Source organism: Papio anubis, chromosome 14 (assembly GCF_008728515.1).
Source record: "Papio anubis isolate 15944 chromosome 14, Panubis1.0, whole genome shotgun sequence".
In the NCBI taxonomy this organism is placed as follows: domain Eukaryota; kingdom Metazoa; phylum Chordata; class Mammalia; order Primates; family Cercopithecidae; genus Papio; species Papio anubis.
In genome coordinates, this window is record NC_044989.1 from 54569913 (window position 1) to 54593638 (window position 23726).

The 23726-nt window shown below is 38.5% G+C and overlaps 1 protein-coding gene across 2 annotated transcripts in view; it reads left to right on the top strand.

The window, feature by feature from the left end:
* Positions 1-23726, top strand: part of ACYP2 (acylphosphatase 2) — a 202758-nt gene that overhangs the window by 12330 nt on the left and 166702 nt on the right. For both annotated transcript variants that reach the window (XM_003908653.3, XM_017947526.3), the window contains exons 2-3: positions 8588-8604; positions 11812-11921. In XM_003908653.3, the coding sequence (XP_003908702.1) occupies positions 8588-8604; positions 11812-11921 (127 nt within the window). The remainder of the gene's footprint in view (positions 1-8587; positions 8605-11811; positions 11922-23726) is intronic.

Consider the following 23726-nt stretch of genomic DNA (forward strand, 5'->3'; position numbering starts at 1 on the left):
GCATGCACTCATATACAGATTACAAATTTAGTGTAGATGATACTTGTGATCAAACAACAACACCGTTATATGTCTTCTAATCCTACCATGCGCATAATTGTTTTTCAACCAGTCAGTAACTTTGCTGGTTTCTTCAGGCAAATGCAGATTCAATACATTAAAAGCTGGGCCGGGTGTGGTGACTCAGGCCTGTAATCCCAGCACTTTGGGAGGCTGAGTTGGGTGGATCATGAGGTCAGGAGATTGACACCATCTTGGCTAACATGGTGAAACCCCATCTCTACTAAAAATACAAAAATTACAAAAATACAAAAAATTAGCTGGGTTTGGTGGTTTGCGCCTGTAGTCCCAGTTACTCTGGAGGCTGAGGCAGGAGAAATCGCTTGAACCTGAGAGGCGGAGGTTGTAGTGAGCCGAGATCGCGCCACACCACTGCACTCTAGCCTGGGCGACAGAACGAGGCTCTGTCTCAAAAAAAAAAAAAAAAAAAAAAAAAGCTCCTGGAATTTCATCAGCTGGAAGGAAAGCCAATGCAGACAAATGACACCTTTTTAAATTGAAGTTTTCATCATTGTCATGTCTCACGGCCAATCGACTCATCTAAGTTTTTCACTAAATGCATCAGACTGAATGGAAAAAAACAAACTTTGTTAGTGACATCTTGAAATTCACTTTAGAAGCTTTGATTGCTCCTAATCTGTCATTATGATTTGGGGATTCAGTTGAATCCATTTTCTTTTGCAGCATCCACCAAATCTTCAAGTAAGTGTTTTACAAAGTGCTTCCCTTTTGTCCAGTCATTGGTACATAAATGAGTGGTTAAGTTCTAGAATTTTGAGATCCCACAGGGGGATGAATTGTATGCAACTGGGAAAAAATAGGGTGGTTTTGAAAGTGCCACACATTAGCCAAAATGAAGCATGCACTGGTTTTTCTTTGTTAGATTGAGTGGTTTAAGAAATATAAGAAGTCTATCTTCTTTGATGGACAGATCCCTAATCAAGAATAGTTCATCATTTAATGTATTTTGTATCACCGGAGGAACCTTTGTATCAGCAAGTGCCTTTCATTCAGAAGGTCACTGAGCTTTTCAAATTCCATTTTTTTTTTTTTTTGGCTGGACATAGTGGCTCATGCTTGTAATCCCAGTGCTTTGGAAGGCTGAGGCAGTTGGATTGAGTGAGTTTGCCTTTGAGAAGTTTGAGACTAGCCTGAGCTAGTGAGACTCCATCTCTACAAAAATTTTAAAAATATCCAGGCATGGTGGTGTGCACTTGTAGTTCTAGCTACTTGGAATGTTGAGGTGAAAGAATTGGTTAAGACCAAGAGTTTGAGACTGCAGTGAACTATGATCACACCACTGCACTCCAGCCTGGGCAGCAGAGCGAGACCCCATCTCTTAAAAAAATACCTTTTATTCTCCGATGAAAGTCATTTCTTTTTTCCTTTTTCCACCTTTTTAAAAAAACATTTGGTTGGTACAAAAGAAGGACATTTTTTTAAGGCAAGCGTGGTACTATGTGTGAAGATGCAGAAGTCATACACAATTAAGTAATTTGGCAGGGAAGGTTTCTTGTATCTTTTGCCTGCATTTTCACTTCTCTGAAACACTCAAAACGTTGAGGGCAGATCTTCCCCACTTGGTCTACTCAGACTCAGTAATCTCTGGAAACACCCTTACAGACACACCCAAAATAATGCTTTATCGGGTTTCTAGGTATTCCTTAATCCAGTCAAATTGACACCTAAAATTAAGTTCACAAATCCAGCCCTTGTCAATTTGGCACCCATATGTGTCTCCCTAAACCATAATTCACTTCCAAATAAAGACAATAACAAGGTAATAGTTCTGTTTAACATGATGCAACTAACATGATGCAACTGTCATGTACACAATCAAACGTGTACTAATCCCATCCCCAGAATTAGGCTTTCTAGATTTTACCATTCAGAATTTTAATCTTTCAGGATTGTCATTTTCAGGCTTTTAATCATTAGGGATTTTAGACTTTAGAGATTTTTAATTAAAATTTTTATTTTTCTTTCAGAAATGAAGTCTTGCTATGCTGCCCAGGCTGATCTCGAACTCCTGGGCTCAATCAATCGTCCTGCCTCAGCCTCTCAAAGTGCTGGGCTTACAGGTGTAAGCCACCATACCTGGCTGACTTTAGGGATTTTGATCTTTCAGGATTTCAACATTTAGGATTATAGCATTTGAGATTATGATTGGCACTAATACTATGTATATGCCTAATGTTATGTATATGCATAATGTCAGTTTAGGCATTATTAGTAACTTCTTGCTATCTGTTATGGTATATATACTATCTATTATATATAATAGGTGTGTATTATAGGGATATATGTGAGCATATAAGCATATATGTGTACATAGATATGTATATTATATATTCAGTCACTGTATATTATCACTGTGGAAAGTTCTGCTAGAATCAACATAGAGTTATTGAGATTCTTTCCAGAACTTCGAATGCCGTAAATTTAGCATCACCACTTTGAAAGTAAACTTAAAGCCTAATAAATATGATTATATGTATATTCACAATATATGTTAACAATAAATATAATATATAATCAATATGTTAATATTATTAATGATATATTATAAATGTGTAATAGATATAATAAACACATAATTTATATGATAAATTATTATAGGATAGTTAAATATTTCACATAAATATTTATCAGCTGGTTTTTAAAAATTCATTTATTCAACAACCATGTGCCAAGCTCTGGTCTAGGTGTTGGGAACACAGTAGTAAACAAGACAGAAAAATTCCCGTTCTTACAGAACTGACAATCTACTGTAAAGATAGGAAATCAAAGAGTAAACAATGCATGTGCAGGAAACATGGGGTGCATTGCTGTTTTAGATAAATTGGTTGGGGAATATTTCTTTAAGGAAGTGACATTTGTATAGAGAGATGAATAATGGGAAGGAGCCAGGAATGAGAATATCAGGGGACAGAGGATTCAGGCAGAAGGAACAGTCAGTACAAAGGCCAGGGGGCTTGGCATGTTTAAGGGGCCAAGGGAGGCATATCTGGCTGGAATGGGGTGAGTAAAGAGGGAGAACTAGGATATGAGGTAGAGGAATTAGGAGGCTGTGGCAACCAGAATACATTTCATTTCCAGTGTAATGGGAGCCCCTGCGGGCTTTTAAGCTGGGGAAGGAAATGATCTGATTTTACTTGAAAGAAAACCATGTTGGCTGCTTTATGGAGAATACGCTGTAGTGGGGCAGAACTGGAAGCAGCGAGGCTAGTTAGGGAGGTTCTTGTAGTAGATGAGTTGAAAGATTATGGTAACTTTAAGTATATAAACATTATCACCCATTCTTCTAGATAAAGTTGGAACAGAATTAAACTATTTTTCAGTAAATCTTCAGTAATGACAGGGGCCTAGAAATAATTTAGAAAATGAGTACAGTGTATGGGTTTGAATATTTAACTATGCGTGGTATCCAGATATGCCCTGATCTGAAACCTCGGGCCTTCGAGTATGCTCTTCTATCTGTAATGTTCTACTCTCATCATACTAATTTTTGCTCATCATTGAAGTCTCAGCTCTAAGACCTGTTTTTCAACAAGCCAGCCTTAAAATCACCCAAGAGTGATTGTCTGTCATGTGGCTGCCTTATGAACTCTAATTTGTATCGAGGTTTATGGATTTTACAACTACAAATTGTCCGTTATTTTAATTGCAACATTTAATTGCCAGTTTACTTGTCCATCTTTCCCACTAGATTGTAAACTCTTAGATGCAGGGACTGTGTCTCATTCATCTCATTCTTTGCACTTAAAATTAGGCAATTGAAAATGCTTGTTAAGTGAATAATCAATGTTTACCTGTGTGCCTGTTAGATTTACCTGAGTTACCTGATTCTTAGATTATGTTAGTGTGAATAAAATATTATATCAATAGATTGGAGTAGGCAATTTCCTTAACACTGCAACACATAGTGGAATATCTGTGTTTGATTCCACTTTAAAAATTTTCTCAAACCCCATCACCATAAGCGAATGGTCTTTGACATCATCAATGAATAGATGGTGGAAGGGCTGCTCGAGATTCGGAAATGTTGAAAGGATGTTGCTCTTCACTGAGGGGCATGTTGTCAGTTTCCCTCTTTGGGCAGCTCCAGTATTTCTAGTAGTAAGTGGTACAGATGGAGGGAGAAATCTACGTGACAGGCTGCCTAGGCTGTGTCAATGGCAGGTCCCTTTAGGGTGCAGGAGAGGAGAGTTGCCTTTTTATCATCCATGGTTTCTTTCATGTAATGCTTCTGAATTGTGAAAAGAAGGTGAGGCAACGATGACATGCAAATGCATGAGTTATTATCAACAGCAACTTGAACAGTGTGATGGAGCGCGCATCAGATCTTTGGTACCCTACAAGATTTTAATTTTCTCCTTTTGATGCAATTCTTGACCTGAAATATAAACCCTTTTCAAATCTCTCCCAGACTTTTCTTTAAGGGGGAGTCAGCCATTGGTTCTAAACATTAGTGGGCATAAGAATTGCCTGGAAAGCGTGTGAAAACAGATTACTGGGCTCCACCTGAAGCATTTCTGTTCGTTGGAGCAGGGGCCCAAGAATTTTATTTTCTAAACAAAACTCTCAGGTGCTGCTGTTTCATGGACCACTCTTTAAATAGGAAAGAGATGGACCACATGTTTCTAATTTCTGCTTACTGCCATTGCACGTGCTTTCTCTTTTCATAACGCTCATATTTGGGCCTGTTAGTGGTTGAGGAACTCAGAGAGCATATACACAATACAGCCTAGACCAAAACTTTCAGTCTACTTACTTGGTCAGTGTCTTACTGTGTTCTGGGATCCCCTGACTCTTTTTTTTTTTTTTTTTTTTTTTTTGAGACAGAGTCTCGCTGTGTCGCCCAGGCTGGAGAGCAGTGGCCGGATCTCAGCTCATTGCAAACTCCGCCTCCCGGGTTTTTACGCCATTCTCCTGCCTCAGCCTCCCGAGCAGCTGGGACTACAGGCGCCCACCACCTCGCCCGGCTAGTTTTTTGTCTTTTTTAGTAGAGACGGGGTTTCACCGTGTTAGCCAGGATGGTCTCGAACTCCTGACCTCGTGATCCGCCCGTCTCGGCCTCCCAAAGTGCTGGGATTACAGGCTTGAGCCACCGCGCCCGGCCCCCCTGACTCTTATGATAAAAAGACTGCACACTTTTGCCTGCACAGTGCAGCCTGTTTTCTCTCCTGTTTTCTCTCTCTCTTCTGCATGGTCTGGTTGACCTGAAGTTTCTGGAATTTTCTGCTAATTCCTTTTATATCTACTAGCTAATGTCTTTCTCTCCATCTATGTAACAGATTGCCTTTCTGATTCTCTTTCAGATCAATACTTCCCACTCATCTTATCTCCACGTTGAATATCTATCTTTTGAAATATTTTATAGCCTTATAAAAATTCTATTTGTGATACTATCCTGTCTTAATTGCTTTGCTGCTTTTTTTCCTTCATATTTGTTGGGTACCACAGTATACTACCATCAGGAAATTATCAATCTACTTTCAAGACTGCATAAAATATCTAAGCTACCGATCCTTTCTTCTGTATCCTCTTAACCAGACTCAACTGCTGTATGTAGAATCAACACCTCTTGGACTCTTTGGAGATTGACCCATCCCCTGTGACTTCCCAATGTGTTCTTTTATAATTATTTTTCAATTGAGATAGAATATAAATTCAGCAACATTCACCTTTTATAGTGTACAATTGAATGAATTTTTTTTTTTTTTTTGAGACAAAGTCTCACTCTGTTGCCCAAGCTGGAGTGCAATAGCATGATCTTGGCTCACTGAAACCTCTGCCTCCTGGGTTCAAGTGATTCTCCTGTCTCAGCCTCCCAACTAGCTAGGATTACAGGCACCCGCCATTATGTCCAGCTAATTTTCGTATTTTTGTAGAGATGGGATTTCACCATATTGGTCAGGCTGGTCTTGAACTCCTGACCTCAGGTGATCCACCTGCCTTGGCTGTGGAATTTTCTGCTAATTCCTTTTATATCTACTAGCTAATGTCTAGTAATCTTTGGGATTACTAGCTAATCCCAAAGTGCTGGGATTACAGGTGTGAGCCACCACACCTGGCCCAGTGAATTTTTAACAAATGCACAGTCATGTAATCCTCACCACAACTGAGATATAGAACAGTCCCATCACCCTGAATCTCTTCACCCCCCATTGTAGCACTCTCCCCTCTACTCCTGGCCCTTGGCAACTGACAATCAGTTTTCTGTCCTTATAGTTTTGTCCTTTCCAGAAAGTAGAATTACACAGTATGTGTGAGTCTGGCCTCTCTTACTTAGCATAATGCATTTGTGATTCATACATGTTGTTGCCTGTATCCATGGTTCATTCCTTTTTATTGCTGCAGTTGCGTGGTATTCTATTGTGTGGATCTACCACAGTTTTTTTTATCCATTCCCAGTGTTTTTTAATTGCTATGTCCTCTCCTCTAAACTTGAGTTTTTTTTTTTTTTTTTCTCTCTGTCATTTGGCTTCTTGAGTACTGAAAAGTAAATTTCCAAATTTACCATGTGTTCTAGGTAGAAATAGACACTAAGTTGCAATAGGTACTAACAAGCTCTGAATTTCTGCACCTGATACATTCCTGATGTTTCTTTACTTAGGCCTATTTTAGCCAACTCTCAAGTAGGAGCTGAGATGTGGGGCATAGCTATCCCAAAGAAGCCTGTTCTAATTCATCCTTTTGGATCAAGAGTTTTCCAACTTGCAATTTGGAGGACTGACTTGAGATCTGTTATTTAGGGTCATTGCTGCAATTCCCAGGAGAGATGTAAGAAGGCCTTCCCTTTCCCTCAAGGGGTCCCATATCATAAATACATATCCTTGATAATTTGGAACCAGCTTGCCTCTTGTGTCACCCCCACTCTAGGGCCCAGTTCTCTATGTATCAATGTTTGGTTCCAAACAACCCAAGGTATGAAGTCCCATAGTGTTCTTGACCTCTGTCTGAGATGAGACTCTCATAGTTTTGCAGGCTGGGTAAGCAAAGTATAAGATACCATCATAGTTGGCCAATATAGAACAGCTTATTATGGTCTAGATAGGGAAAACATAACCAAGACCAACAACACTTCTCAACCTACATGGTTCAAAGTATGAACATAATGTAATCTACACTATAGAGATTCCAAGAATCATTTTCATTTCAGTAAGTTTCCATTAGTACTGAGGCTTCAGAGCCAGGGATGGTGGCTCATGCCTGGAGTCCCAGCTACTCAGGAGGCAAGGCAGGAGGATCCCTTGAGCCCAGGAATTCGAGGGGGCAGTGAGCTATGATCGCACCACTGTGTTCCAGCCTTAGCGCAGAGCAAGACCCTGTCTCTAAAATAAATAAGTAAATAAATAAATAAGTAAATAAATAAATAAAAGAACTGAGGCTTCAGAAGCCAAGTTATGGTCAAGCATATCATTCCATGATATGTTTCATTGGTTCTGTAACTAGCTATAAAATACACAAATGTTTTATTACATTTAAATTTGTATTTAGTCCTTGCATTTTAAGAAGACATCTTAAAAGTTGAGGACAGCTAAATTTTATGCCAAGTACACTCAACTGTACCTGTAATAAGTATTTTGTTTTATTTAGCATTTAAAAATAGAGTGAATATGTGCTGCAGCATTTTATTTATTTGGACTCAGAATATTACTATTTTTCTCCAAAAAGTCTCCCTTTTCTCATTTCATTTTAAAAGAAACTAATTTTCAAAAACACTTTCTAAATACATTCAGATATTAAACATTTTACTTATTTCATTTACTTACCACATAATAAATACAGGGATTTGCCCTTGTTCTCGGATCGGGATGCAGTCCAAGAACCCCAGTAGATGCCTGAAACTGCGGATAGTGTAGAACCCTAGATATTCTAAGCATTTATCATACACTGTGGCCATAACGTTTACAATTTGAGGTGTAACAGCAAAACTAGCACGAATTTCTTTTTCCTTCTTCTCAGTTTCACAGACAGAAGATTGCTTTACTTTAGATCTTAGCAGCGTCAGCATACAATGTTTTTCTTTCCTTATCAAGTCGAGAACTTTCACCTTTTCACCTAAAGGAAGCACATGATGGTTTCTCTTTGGCACATTTGCCAGCATCACTACTGTTGTGTTTTGGGGGTCATCGTTAAGTAAAATAAGGGTTACTTGAACATGAGCACTGCAGTACCACCAAGTCAGTCGATCTGATAACCAAGAGGGCTACCTAATGACCAACGGGCAGGGAGTGTCTACAGTGTGGATCTGCTGGACAAAGGGATAATTCATGGGTGGGACAGCGTGAGATTTCACTATGCTACTTAGAAAGGCATTCAATTCAAAACTTATGAATTGTTTATTTCTGGAGTTTTAAATGTAATATTATAGGACCGCAGTTGATTGAGGGTTAAGTGAAACTGCAGAAGGTGAAACCAAGGATAAATGGGGACCACCTAGATAAAAGTTAAGTCGGGAAATACACAACTTTTTAAAGGCGGACAAGCTGACAATTCTTTTTATCTTTCTTTTATACAGGTGTTTGCTTCAGAATGGTAAGTCAATACAGTCTTTATTATTTTGCCATTTTTTCCACTGTTATTCCCAATTACAGAGATAGGGCAGTTTTCTACTTGGCGCTAGTCTACTATTTACTCCCTGTCCTTGACAGCAAATGAAGAAATATGTGTATTTCTTTGAAATTACTGATTGAGATTTTTATTAACACTAAAAACATTGTACCCTTCTTAGTATTTACTTAACATTTTCTACATTCAAAAGTACCTCTCTTTGGGTGATTTTAATGAAACGCTTTGATTAGGTGTATTGAATACAAAGTATGGGATTTTCTAAATGTTCTGGATGGAAGAAATCCTGTAGGCCAAGGTACATATGTCACACTGCAAAACAAAACACGCTGATGTTGGATAATGAAGTGGTTCCCAGGATTTAGCAGATTAAGCTCCATGTTGCGTTTTAAAATTTATCTTTTATTTATTTATTTAGTTCGGAGACAGAGTCTTGCTCTGTTGCCCAGTCTGGAGTACAGTGGTACGATTTCAGCTCACTGCAGCCTCCGCCTCCCAGGCTCAAGCGATTTTCCTGCTTCAGCCTCCCAAGGAGCTGGGATTACAGGCGCCTGCTACCACATCCAGCTACTTTTTTATTTTTAGTAGAGATGGCATTTCACCATGTTGGCCAGGCTGGTCTTGAACTCCTGGCCTTAAGTGATCCAGCCACCTCAGCCTCCCAGAGTGCTGGGATTACAGGCATGAGCCACCATGCCCAGCTCAGCTAATTTTTTTTTTTTTTTTATTTTTTAATTTTTGTAGAGACAGGGTTTCACCATGTTGCCTAGGCTGGTCTTGAACTCTTGACCTCAAGTGATTCACCTTCGTTGGCCTCCCAAAGTGCTGGGATTACAGGCCGAGCCACCATGCCTGGCTCCATGTTGCTTTTAAAATTTTAACTTTTTTAAAGTACTCCTTTCCTACAAGTTAATTGTGGCATGCATTTTCACCTACTATCTTAGCTGAGTCACTAGATTAGGTCCCTGGTTCCCAACCCCTGAGGGTTCCAATATTTTCCCATCGGTAAAGTCTTTATTATGAGGCAGCCCCATCCCCCAAAGTTCAGATTGTCTCCCTTTTCATTATTATCTAGTAAGAAAGTGACTTATTTTCAGGGCCACCTCTTACATCAGTCTTAGCTGTTAGCATTTTGATTTATGTTGTTTCATACAGCTGGGGATGTGGAGTGTAGAGATCTTGATCACCCTGGCCTCCATAGAGGAGAAGAGTACGTTTTTAAAAAGTTGTAAGGCCGGGTGCAGTGGCTCATGCCTGTAATCCTAGCACTTTGGGAGGCCGAAGCAGGTGGATCACCTGAGGTCAGGAGACCAGCCCGGCCAACATGGTGAAACCCTGTCTCTACTAAAAATATAAAAATTAGCTGGGCGTGGTGGCACATGCCTGTAATCCCAGCTACTTGGGAGGCTGAGGCAGGAGAATCGCTTGAACTTGGGAGGCAAAGGTTTCAGTGAGCCGAAATGGCACCACTGCACTCCAGCCTGGACGACAAGAGTGAAATTCCATCTCAAAAGAAAAAAATAGTTCTAGTAGACTGGATCGATAGGAATTTTAGTATGATGTAGTTAAAATAATTCAAAATCAAAATGTTGCTACTTACATAGCATAACTGAATTTGGATCTAGAAAAAGGAAATTTTAAAAGACTATTAATAATAATAGGAGAGAGAAATCTACCCATACACAATTATAACATTTCTGTGCCAACTCCAGAGCCAACAGAAAACATCAGAATCTTTTAGTCTTATAATAACTCTGCAAACCAGCATGTTTATGCTAGTGTACTTGCTAGTTTAATTTTCTTTCTTTAAAAAAAAATTATTTTAGGTTCAGGGGTACATGTATAGGTTTGTTATGTAGGTAAACTTGTGTCATGGGGGTTTATTATACAGAGTATTTAATGACCCAGGTACTAAGCCTAGTACCCAATACTTATTTTTTTTCTGCTCCTCTCCCTCCTCCCACTCTCCATCTTCAGGTAGGCCCCAGTGTCTGTCATTTCCCTCTTTGTGTCCACGTGTTCTCATAATTTAGCTCCCACTTATATGTGAGAACATGCAGTATTTGATTTTCTATTCCTGTGTTAGTTTGCTAAGGATAATGGCCTCCTTCTCCATTCATGTTCCTGCAAAGGACACGATCTCGTTCTTTTTTATGGCTGCATGGTATTCCATGGTGTATATGTACCACATTTTCTTTATCCAGTCTACCATTGATGGGCATTTAGGTTGATTCCATGTCTTGGCTATTGTGAATAGTGCTGCAGTGAACATATGTGTGCATGTGTCTTTATGATGAAACAATTTATATTCTTTTGGGTATATACCCAATAATGGGATTGCTGGGTCGAATGGTAGTTCTGTTTTTAGCTATTTGAGGAATTGCCACACTGCTTTCCACAGTGTTTGGACCAATTTGCACTCCCACCAACAGTTTGTAAGCATTCCCTTTTCTCTGCAACCTGGCCAGCATCTGTTATTTTTTGGCTTTTTAATAATCGCCATTCTGACTGGTGTGAGATGGTATCTCATTGTCGTTTTGATTTGCATTTATCTAATGATCGGTGATACTGAGCTTTTTTTCATATGCTTCTTGGCCACACATATGTCTACTTTTGAGAAGTGTCTGTTCGGGTCCTTGCCTACTTTTTTAATAGGGTTGTTTATAATTTTCTTATTAAAATGATTTTCCTCATTTTTACTGGAAATTTCAAACTGTTTTAGTCTCTATTTCTTCTTATCAATACTCTATGCTGATCATAATTGTATATTTTTTTCCTCAGTGATTGAGACTCTTGGATCGATTATCATTTGGAACCCAAGTTAACAATGTGATTTAGTGTTAGCAGTCTTAAGGGCAGTGCAGCTAAATTTTATGTATCCAAAAACACATCATAGAGACTGTTACTGAAATCATTCTCACTCTAAGCATATTTTTTCATAATGTTTTTATCAAAGTGGAATTGTTTTTACTGAAAGTGGAATTTAACAAAAGATACCATTTACGTGAAGATTCTTTTATAAATAGAGGTGTTACTGTAGGTCATCTATACAATTGTTGGCATAGACTACAAGAAATGATGATTAGGTTAGCATTTTTTGGATATTAGAATCAAGTATGTTATGAATTCAGACTTCTGATGCTGTGCTTTCTTCTTGTTTTTTCCTGGAACCAGTATACAGAAGATGAGGCTAGGAAAATAGGAGTGGTTGGCTGGGTGAAGAATACCAGCAAAGGCACCGTGACAGGCCAAGTGCAGGGGCCAGAAGACAAAGTCAACTCCATGTGAGTAGTAAAATTAATAACATGTACATGAACTTTGTGAGGTTGCTCTTTTTTAGTTTTTTAAGACATGGTCTTGCTCTGTCGCCCAGGCTGGAGTGCAGTGGCACGATCTCGGCTCACTACAACCTCTGCCCAGTACAACCTCTGCCTTCCAGGCTCAGATCCCCCCAACTCAGCCTCCCAAGTAGCTGGGACTACAGGTGTGAGCCACCATGCCTGAACTTATGAGGCTATTTTAATGTTTCATTGGACAGTAAGAATAGTATTGATGGACCAGATTTTGTCTGTAGACTTATAATCAAACTACTATGTTTGTAGGCAGGCCTGTGAAGAAATTCTCAGAGTTGGGAGTAGCATTTCTGTGTTTAGGAATGGACTTCCAACTTGGACTGGCCCGGAGAAGAGTTGTGACTTCACTCTCCAATCTGTATGTCCTGTTGCAACTCCTCCAGTGTTATGGAGATGTCCGGGGCCCAGGTAGTTCTCATTTGAAGTGTTGTGACAGATGCATAGTGCCTTTGGATGGTTCGTGAAGTTCTTAGGGTAGCGTTCCAGGCAAAAGATTGCCATCTTCTTTTTTTGTTAAGCGCCTTATTTATCTAATTGTAATTTTATTTTTCCTGCCAATGAGAATGTGTTTAATGAGCTGGATGGTTACCAAACTATGAATCCTGGAAGTCCAAAAGAGGCCAGATTCAGGAATATGGGGGAAACTGCCTTGTGTACACGATGTCATTTTCAAAAGCCTTGTGTTTTCAGCTTCATAATTTCCACTGCTCTCTGTAGTCTTTTTTTAAAAAAATTAAAAAATAGCTAACATTTATTGAGCATTTACATGTTAGGCAATATGCTGAGCACCTGACATGAATTACCTCACTTAATCTTTACAACAGATCTTATGAGGTAGGTACTAAGTAACACTCAATTTGTTTTATTGTTTGCAATTTATCTTTGTTTTCATTACTTAATATTTTTAGATTTCCAAAGCAATAGTTTTTTGCTTATTGTAGTAAGTGAAGTAACGTAACACCCAGATGTATAAAGGTAAAACTTGTAATGTGTACTTTTCTATTTCCCTCCCCTTTATTAACCTGTGAAGAGGAATACTTTCCACAGCTTTCTCTTTCACTTAAAAATAGTTAAGTATGCATTTATAACTAAGGTTTTGCTGATTTTTACTGAAATGGAATACCTTATGCATATTTTCCCATAGTTTGTATTTTCATTTTCTGGACATTTCAGTAAACAGTAAATATATAATTAACCAGCTCCTTATTTTTCTAATTTTTTAATGTTTAGGTACATACTTGCGTTTGTGTGTAAAACTGCACCTCAAATTGAAAAGTGGGGTCCAAAAATTCAGTTTGATAAACTGTGGGGTGACTGTTAATGAAAAACAGTATTTTTAAGTAGAATCGTCACAAAATGTACAAGAAATTTTGGGACTTCCGTTGTACAGAACTGACAGTTCAATGGAAGAGAATATGCCAAATGATTGTGATGAAGTTTTAAAGTAGAGGCTATGTCCCATGATGGGAGGGAGCCTAGAAAAAAATAATAACATAGTTTTTAAAAACTAGGGACTACGTGGAAGATAGACGCTCATACCAATCATGTTATATTCCTAATCCACGTTATAGAGGGTCATTGATTAATTTGCTTAACATAAATGAAATAGTTTCATACATTGTGCTCACGTTTTCTATTCAACCCCTGCATTCTCCACCACCCTTCTTAAGTAACTTGTGTCAGCAAGCTAGTGTGTATTCTTCTGCTTGTCTCCATGTTCACGTATTCTCTCTCTCACATACACATGTGTGCACACACACACATTTATGGGTTTTGTTCAATATTTGCTTTTTAAAAATGGAATCATGGTGTATTCCCTGCTCTGCATCTTACTTTATCACTCAAAGATACATCCAGGAAAATCCTTTCAAGTCAAACGGTAATCTGTAATTCATTCTTTTTATTGGCTGCTTAATATTCCACAATATATAGATTTATTATTACCTTATTGCTGGAAATTTATTTTTTTCTTACTTGTGTTTTGCAATAAGAGCAATGCTGCAATAAACATTTTATTGGCGATTTTATTTTTATTGTATAGATTCCCAGGAGTGTGATTTGCTAGTTGAAGTGTCTGTGTATTTTTAATGTAAACATATTTGTCAGACTGCTTTACAAAACAGCTGTAAACAATGTACATTGTTTTCCTCCTCATCCTGTCAGCAATTGTTATTGTGCGCTCTAATTTTTCTTTTATCTGATTGGTTGTGGTGATTATTTTTTGCTGTAATTTGCATTTCTCTAATGACTAGTTCGCTGGAGCCTCTTTATGCTTATGTCTGTGGATTTGTTCTCATGAACTCCCTTTTCACATCCTTTACCCATTTTTCTATCGAGTTGCTTGTCTCTTGCCCATTTTTAAAAGCTCTTTGTATATTAGTCATGGTTACTAACCCATTATCTGTTATCATTTTGCAGGTATTCTCCCAAGTCTATAATTTGCCTATAGTTTCATCTGTGATAGCTTTGCAACATCAATTGTTTTTCACTTTTATTAACTCAAATATGGCTATTTTTTCTCTCTGGTTAAGAAACAGAGTGTAAGTGTTGTCTCCCAGGTTTTCTTCTAACTTGATGCTCTATTTATTATGTGTAAGTATTTACTCCATCTGGAATTTGTTTTTTATTTATAAGATGAGATATTGGACCAACTATTTTCTATCAGATGAATAGCCAGTTGTCCCAGCATCACTTACTAAATAATCACTCTTTCCCCCATTGCACTGAAATACATTTTTGTTGTGTGTTAAAATCTCATGTAAACTGGGCTTTATTTCTGAATTCTCTACTCTGTTCCCTGATCTATTTCTCTGCTCCTACATCAGTATACCGTATTGATTTAATTATACTACCTCTACAGTATATTTCCTCTCACTGTTCTTTTTGATTCTTTTACTTGCTTTCTTGGGCATTTGTTTTCTCTCTAAACTTTAAGATACTTTTACTTATTTAACTGGAATTCTATTCTGTTTATTAAAACAAACTTACGTGATTGTCTCACACATATGCTTTTGAGGTAAACTTTATGTATTTATTTATTTTTTGAGACAAGGGTCTTGTTCTGTCTCCCAGGCTGGAGTGCAGTGATCTGATCTAGACTCATTGCAGCCTTGACCTTCTGGGCTCAAGTGATCTTCCCACCTCAACCTCCTGAGTGCACATGCTGGCTAATTTATATATATGTAAAAATTTTTTTTTTGTACAGATAGTGTCTCACTATGTTGCTCAGGCTGCTCTAGGACTCTTGGCTTCAAATGACCTTCCTGCCTCGGCCTCCCAAAGTGCTGGGATTACAAAAATAAACTTTATTTTTCAGAACAGTTTTATATTTACAGAAAAACTGTGAAGATAGTACAGACAGTTCCCATATACTCCCCACATAGTTTTCCTACTATTAACATTTTACATTAATATGATACATATGTTAACAATTAATGGACCAATATGGATACATTAGTATTAACTAAAATCCCTACTTTATTTAGATTTCAATTGTTGCCTAATGTCCATTTTATGTTTTAGGATCCCATTATTGTATTTGCTTTTTAATTGGGCATTCTTGTGAAATTAAGACAAGTGACATTTTGGCCAGGTGCAGTGGCTCATGCCTGTAATCCCAGCACTTTGGGAGGCTGAGGCGGGCAGATCACTTGAGGGCAGGAGTTCAAGACCAGCCTGGCCAACATAGTGAGATCCTGTCTCTACAAAAAAATACAAAAATTAGCCGGGGTTGGTGGTACACGCCTATCGTCCCAGCTACTTGGGAGGCTGAGGCAGGAGAGTCGCTTGAGTCTGGGAGGCAGAGGTTGCAGTGAGCTGAGATTGCACCATCACACTCCAGTCTGGGCAACGGGAGTAGCCTGTCTCAAATAATAAAAAAGAAAAAAAGAGAAGTGACATTTTTATGATATTAAATCTTCCCATTTAAGAACACACAGATGTTGTTCCATTTGCTTAGATTTTAAAATTTATCCTTCAATATGATTTTACGGTTTTCTTTATATAGATTTTTGCACTTTTCTTGCTGAGTTTATTTCTAAGTATCTTAATGACTTTTCACTATTGTATGGATTTCTTTCCCATTTATGTTTCTAGTTGTTCATGCTTAAATATGGAATATCTAATGACTTTTGTATATTAATTATATATCATGGTATTACCTTATCAAATATTCTTATTAATTCTATCAGTTTTTAAAAAGCTATAGTCTATTGGGTTTTTAAAAATATAGTTATGCAATTAGTAAAAATGGTGTATCTTTTTTTCAATGACTTTATTTGTCAGACCTGCCATGACAATGTTGAATAATAATAGCAATAGCAGACATGCCCGTTTGGTTTCTGATTTTATTTGAAATAGTTTTATTGTTTCACCTGGTAGAAAGATGTTTGCTGTTGGTTTTAGGTAAATATAGTTTATCACAATACATTTCACTCTTGTATTCCTTGAATTAAGCTTTGATTGGTTACAGTGTGTTATTCTTTTGAATTATTGCTGAATTGCCAAGTACTGCTTGCCAATATTTTATTTAGAACTTTTGTATATATATAAGTCACGTAAGTTTTTTTTTTTTTTTTTTTTTTTTGATGGAGTCTCGCTTTGTCGCCCAGGCTGGAGTGCAATGGCACGATCTCGGCTTACTTCAACCTCTGCCTCCTGGGTTCAAGCAATTCTTCTGCCTCAGCCTCCCGAGTAGCTGGGACTACACATGCATGCCACCACTCCCAGCTAATTTTTGTATTTTTAGTAGAGACAGGGTTTCACCATATTGGCCAGGCTGGTCTCAAACTCCTGACTTCGGCCTCCCAAAATGCTGGGATTACAGGCATGAGCCACCGCACCCAGCCAGGTATTTTTTGGGTATTCTATCATGTTTTGATTTTAAAGTTTTATTGTCTTCATAAAACATATTAGGAAGTTTTCCATCCTTCTCTTCATTCTGGAATAACATTAAAATATCAGAATTACTGTTCTTAGGTTAGCGGAAACAAATTAGGAAATCACCTGGTCCTGCTACCTTCTCAATGTTGACCTTTAACCACTTTAATTTACTCTGTGGTAACTGGTATGTTTGTTTTTTGAGAAAACATTTTGCTCTGTCACCCAAGCTGGAGTGCAATGGCACAATCACAGCTCAGTGCAGCCTTGACCTGCTGGGTTTAAGTGATACTTCCATCTCAGCCACCCAAGTAGCTAGGAATGCAGGGATGCACCACCATGTCCAGCTAATTTTTAAACATTTTTTTGTGGAGGTGAGGTCTTATTATGTTGCCCAGGCTGGTGTTGAACTTCTGAGCTCAAACGATCCTCCTGCCTCAGCCTCCCAAAGAGCTAGGATTACAGGTATGAGCCACTGCACCCAGCAAGTAACTGATATAGTTGAGTTTTTTAGATGTTCTTGGATTCCTTTTTATTTTGCTGGGAAATTATCCAATTTTTCTAGGTTCTCGAATTTGTTGTGATAAATTTTATAATTTTAAAAATATCGTCCAGGTGCAGTGGCTCACTCCTATAACCCCAGCACTTTGGGAGGCCAAGGTGGGCGGATTATGAGGTCAGGAGTTTGAGACCAGCCTGGCCAACATGTTGAAACCACATCTCTACTAAAAATACAAAAACGAGCTGGGCGTGGTGGGGCACACCTGTAATCCCAGCTACTGGGGAGGCTGAGGCAGAAGATTCGCTTGAACCCGGGAGCCGGAGTTTGCAGTGAGCCAAGATTGTGCCACTGTACTCCAGCCTGGGCTCCAGAGCAAGACTTTGCCTTAAAAAAAAAAAAATCTCTTTTGTATCTGTGCTTACATCCCCTTTGAAAATTCCTGATTTTGTATAACTTCATTTTCTTCTCCTTTTTCCTTAATCAGGCTCTGATAGAATTTATCTATTTTATTGGTATATTTTTTAATAACAGCTATTTCACTTTTTATTTCTTCTTTGAACTAATATTGTAACTAATGGGATTCTGAGTTTGTGTTTGTAAAATTCCCAGTTAAAACTTTTAAGGTAATTTTTTATTATTTATTTCTATTTTTATTTGATTATTATCTGAGAACGAGGCCTAGAAGATTTCTACTTAAAAATTTTGTTAAATCCTTGTGATAAATGACATGATATATTTTGGATTGATCAGTTAGGATCTATGATTCAATTAGGATGCTTTAGGCTGCAAGTAACAGGATACCTGATTAAAGTGTTTGAATGAAGGAACTGATTTTTCTCACTTTCCAAACAGGCTGGGGCAAGCAGTCCTAGGGTTGGTTCAATGTCTGAAAGATTATTGGAATGTACATTTTGGTGTTGCCATACTTTTCTCTTTTTATATTTTTTTATGATGGGATTTTCAAACACATACATGAATAGAGAAAAGAGGACAGTGAAGCTCATGTGCCCATTACCCACTTTCAATAACAGTATACTTTCAGACATTCTTGTTTCATATATTCCTCCAACTTATTTTTTGTCATTGTTAGAGTATTTAAAGCAAATTTCCAGCATTATATTATTCACCTATAAATTTGGTCAAATGATGTTAAACTATCAATACCTGACAAAATTTTAACCTATAAAACAACAATTTCATGTTCTTCAATCTAATGTTTGATTATATACAGAAAACAGAAACTCTATATACCCATCAATATGTATGCTAAATCCCACACAGATCTATGTGCAAATGTCAAAGTGCATTACACAAGCTGTCCGTCATGCTTTTTCCTGGAGGCCTGTCTTCCAGTCTGGGTCTGGGTTTGCTGCACAGCTGTCACTCTGGTGTTTCTCTTTGCTGCTTTCTTGTGGAGCAGACTCCTGTGTCCTTAATCATATGTTTTAATCTTTCTTGATTTATTCTCTTATTTTGCAGAAATGTAATTCTCTATAGCGCTTCCCAAGGAAAGGTGTATGAGAGACAAAAAGTTTGCATTTCTGCATGCCTTCATTTACCCTTGTGCTTGACTGATTGACTTACAATTTTCTATGCCAAAAATAATCTCTCACTAAGAATTTTGAAGGCATAGTTCCATAACTTACAGTGTTGCTGTTGAGAGGTTTGATGTCATTCGAATACAAAGTATTGGGAGTTATACCTGTTTATTCCCTCAGGAAGTTTGTCAGATATTCCACATATCTCTCTTCTCCATTTTCACAACCATCTGCCTTTGTGCATGTTTTAATTTTGCTTTAAATGCACTTGGAGGAGAATGTTTTTTCTTTGACTGTTTTCTTCTCTATCTCTTTTGGGCCCTCTTCTTTTAGAACTTCTATGTGGACCTGATCCTCTACTTTATTTTATTTTATTTTATTTTATTTAGTAGAGACTGGGTTTTACCATGTTGGCTAGTCTGGTCTTGAACTCCTGGCCTCAAGTGATCCACCTGCCATGGCCTCCCAAAGTGCTGAGATTACAGGTGTGAGCCACTGTGCCCGGCCCCTGATTTTAAACTTTTCTCATCTAGTTTCCATATGTTATTATATGGGAAATTGGCTCAACTTTGTCTTCCTATCTTTCTATTATTTGTATTTGTTTCTGCTACTGTATCTTAATTGTTTCTCTTTCATAGCATCTCATTCTTGTTGTTTTCCCCAAATCTCTCTGAGGATATTATGTGTATGTTTCTTTTCAAAGTATTGTTCTGCTTTTTGCATTGTCTCTCTCTCTCTCTCTTTTTTTTTTTTTTTGAGACAGAGTCTCTCTCTGTTGCCCAGGCTGGAGTGCAATGGCATGATCTCAGCTCACTGCAACCTCCACCTCCCAGGTTCAAGCAATTTCCTGCCTCAGCCTCCCGAGTAGCTGGGATTACAGGCATCCGCCACCACGCCTGGCTAATTTTTGATTTTTTTTTTTTGAGACGGAGTCTCACTCTGTCGCCCAGGCTGGAGTGCAGTGGCCGGATCTCAGCTCACTGCAAGCTCCGCCTCCCGGGTTCCCGCCATTCTCCTGCCTCAGCCTCCCGAGTAGCTGGGACTACAGGCGCCCGCCACCTCGCCCGGCTAGTTTTTTGTTTTTTTTAGTAGAGATGGAGGTTTCACCATGTTAGCCAGGCTGGTCTCGAACTCCTGACCTCAGGTGATCTGCCAGCCTCAGCCTCCCAAAGTGCTGGGATTACAGGTGTGAGCCACCATGCCCGGTTGCTTTTTCCATTGTTTCTATTTCCCCTAAATTACTTTTCTTTTCCTTCTCTTCTTCTTTCCATTTTTTCCTGTTTGCTTGTTTTGCTTATCTTTTATATTGCCGGCTTTCCTTACAATCATATTTTCAGTAACTTAGTTATAAATCGAAACAGCCAACAATAAGCAGAACTTAAGGAAATTTTCCAACATGTAGACTTGTGGACTTGAGGAATGGTGGTGACTGGGTGGGGAACTGACATTTTTGTTAGGGAATCTCCAAATGTCAGATCTATGTGTCCTGTCTTCTGCAGTATGTGGTGTCTCCAAATCCTAAGTCTTCTGTGAGATCCACCGGGGTGAGCTGACTTGCTTCTCATTATTTTTGCAGGCACTTAGTTTGTAACATCCTTTGGTTTACTGTATAGTTATTCCTCCTCCACTTGCTTTCCTTCTTTATTTTTGTTTTTAGGCAGAATCTTGGTTTGTTGCCCAGGCTGGAGTGTGGTGGCATAATCATAGCTCACTGCAGCCTTGCTCTCCTGGACTCAAGTGATCCTCATGGTGGCAGGTGTGCACCACCATGCCCGGCTAATTTTTTAATTTTTTGTAGAGACGGGGTCTTGCTATGTTGTCTAGGCTGGAGTTGAACTCCTGGCCTCAAGTGATCCTTCTGCCTCGGCTTCCCAAAGTGTTGGGATTACAGGCGTGAGTTACCACACCCAGACCCTCTGCTTTCCTACTAATTATTTGTTGAAACTTCTTGTTCAGGTTATAGTTTTGTACCAGCTAGGAATATTTTCCGCTACAAGTTAATAGAAAACTGAACTTAAACATGGATATAAAAAAACAGGTTTGTTTTTCTCAGTAATAAGAAGTTTGGAGGTTGATGGTTACTGGCCTTAGTTCAGTAGCTCAATAATGTCTGGACCAATGTCTCTGTGATTGTCTTGGCCTTTTCCTCATGGTCAAAAAAGGAAAAGGGCAGCTGCACATAATATCCACAGTTAAGGCAGGAATAAGTAAAGGATTGTGTTACTTTTCCTGACCCACCCCAAACAGATATCTACTTGTGTTCCATTGGCTCAAACAGGGTCATATGGTTACTCCTTGCTGCAAATGAGACTGAGAAATTGGCTTGGTTTATTGATGCCCTGAAAAAAAAAATTCTCTTGGCCAGGAAGAAGGGGATGGGGATGGGTGTATACTAGGTAGTCAGTGAACAATGTCTGTTACATCTTTCATATTTTGATGCTATCATTTTAATGGGGCTTCAGGTAAAAGAAGATAAACATACCATGTATAACTGCATGGTGAAAATTAGGTGAGAAAATCCATATAAAGCACTTAGTGCAGTGCCTGGCATGTAGTAATAATCAATAAATATTTGCTACTATGTTATGACCCATATGCTCCACTTTGTACGTGTTGTCTTGTGGCAGTTGGACTGATCAGGTAGAGACGCCACTAGGCTCCTAGATAAATGGGTCGTCCCTGCAGAGAAATTGGGCTAGAGAAATTAATTTTGTTGTCATCAGTATGTGGATAGTATTTGAAGCCACATACATGGATGGGATTATCCAGGGAGAAGTTGTGTAGTGACAAGCAAGCAGGAAGAAGACACTGGAGAACGTAAATTAAGCTTAACCGCGACATGTTTAGGTTTTAAAAAATGAATTTGTTCCTCTAGTGCAATAGATTGTTTAAGGTACTGAATTATCAAGAAATTGAATCACAATACGAGATGTTACAAAAATAGTTGCAAAGTCGACTCAGTGTGGCACATTTGTAGCTATATATTAGGTTGGCAAAAGTAATGGCAAAAACCGCAATTACTTTTGCACCAACCTAATAGTGCCAGGTCGGGAACGGTGGCTCACACCTGTAATCCCAACAATTTGGGGGGTGAGGTGGGTGGATTGCTTGAGCTCAAGAATTCGTGACCAGCCTGGGCAACATGGTGAAACCCCATGTGTACAAAAACTACAAAAATTAGCCAGGCTATTTTCTTATAGCTATTTTTAAAAAGAGAAAACTTTTTTTTTTTTTAATGCAATGACAATAAGTTGAGAAATCTGAATTAAATTGCCTTTTAAAAAACCACAGGTTTGTTTCTTCCCAAACCATGAAAATGTGGAATACAGCAGGGACCATCATTTAGAGATGGCCTGGCTGTGATTATAGCAGCCCTGCTCTGTCTTTACTAACAAGCCAGCAGCATCCAAGAACACACTGTGGATGTGTGTGTTTTCTTCCCCTTCTGTGTTTTATTTTCTCAGAAAGAATGACTGATGACTTTCTTTTGCAAATTGTACTACATTATTCCAATTGCAGAGGTAAGTTCTGCCAACATTTTTTGATGCATAAGGACTGTTTTGAATCTACCGTTTTATTATGTCTACCTTTTTTTTTTTTTGCAAAATTAAGAATATTTTCTGTTTCTTAGTAATCATGTTAAATTAATGTACAGTGTTATGACACTGAGCATAAGCCTTTGAATAAGTCCTCAGAACATATATTTTTCATAAAGACCCAATGGTAATTTTGTAAAACAAAACACATTTGTATTTGGAGACAGCCAAATTCTAAAATTAAAATTACATCTTGATTGCTATATATTTTTTAAACCGTATGTCACGTATCAGTCCTCTGCACTTCAAAGGATTATTAAAGGGCTGGTATATGTATACAAGAGGATGACCAAATGGTTACATGGCCTGGAAAACTATGTCATAATACAAGGAATGCTTGAAGGCATTGGGGATATTTAGCTGGAGAAAAGAATACTTGGAATCATGATAGCTTCCTTCAAGTATTTGAAAGGCTGATACATGGGAAAGAGTAAATGTTCTCTTTTGTTCCAGAAGGCAATAATCTTGATTGGAGCAATGGGTGAATTTGCTGAATTTGCTTATTTCAGCTCACCCTGACAACAAATTTTCCTGAAAAGTCATTAAATGTATATAATGGTGGAATTTTATCAATACTTAGGAGTAGTCTAGATCAGGGATTGGCAACCCACGGCCTGTTTTGTAAATGAAGTTTTATTGGAGCACAGCCACACCCATTTATTTATGTTTTGGCTATGACTGCTTTTGTGGTACATGGGCAGCATGGAGTTGTTGCAACAAAGACTGGATGGCCTCAAAGCCTAAAATATTTACTACCTGGCCCTTTATAGAAAATAGTTTGCTGCCCGCCGTGTAACAGATGTCAGACAAGCCAAGGGTGTGGTAGAAGATCTAACTCATCGAATGGTATGTTAGACTAGATGACCTCTGAGGTCCTGTCCAGCTAAGATTCTGTTTCTTTTTTTTTTTTTTGAGACAGAGTTTTGCCCTGTGGCCCAGGCTGGATTGCAGTGCCATGATCTCGGCTCACTGAAGCCTCTGTTTTCCTGCCTCAGCCTCCCGAGTAGCTGGGATTACAGGCGCAAGCCACCATGCGCAGCTAGGTTTTGTATTTTTAGTAGAGATGGGGTTTCACCATGTTGGCCAGGCTGGTCTTGAATTCCTGACCTAAGGGGATCCGCCCATCTCCGCCTCCCAAAGTGCTGGGATTACAGGTGTGAGCCACCATGCTTGGCCAGATTCTGTGTTTCTATAGTTGATGATTGTGCATGAACTTAAAATA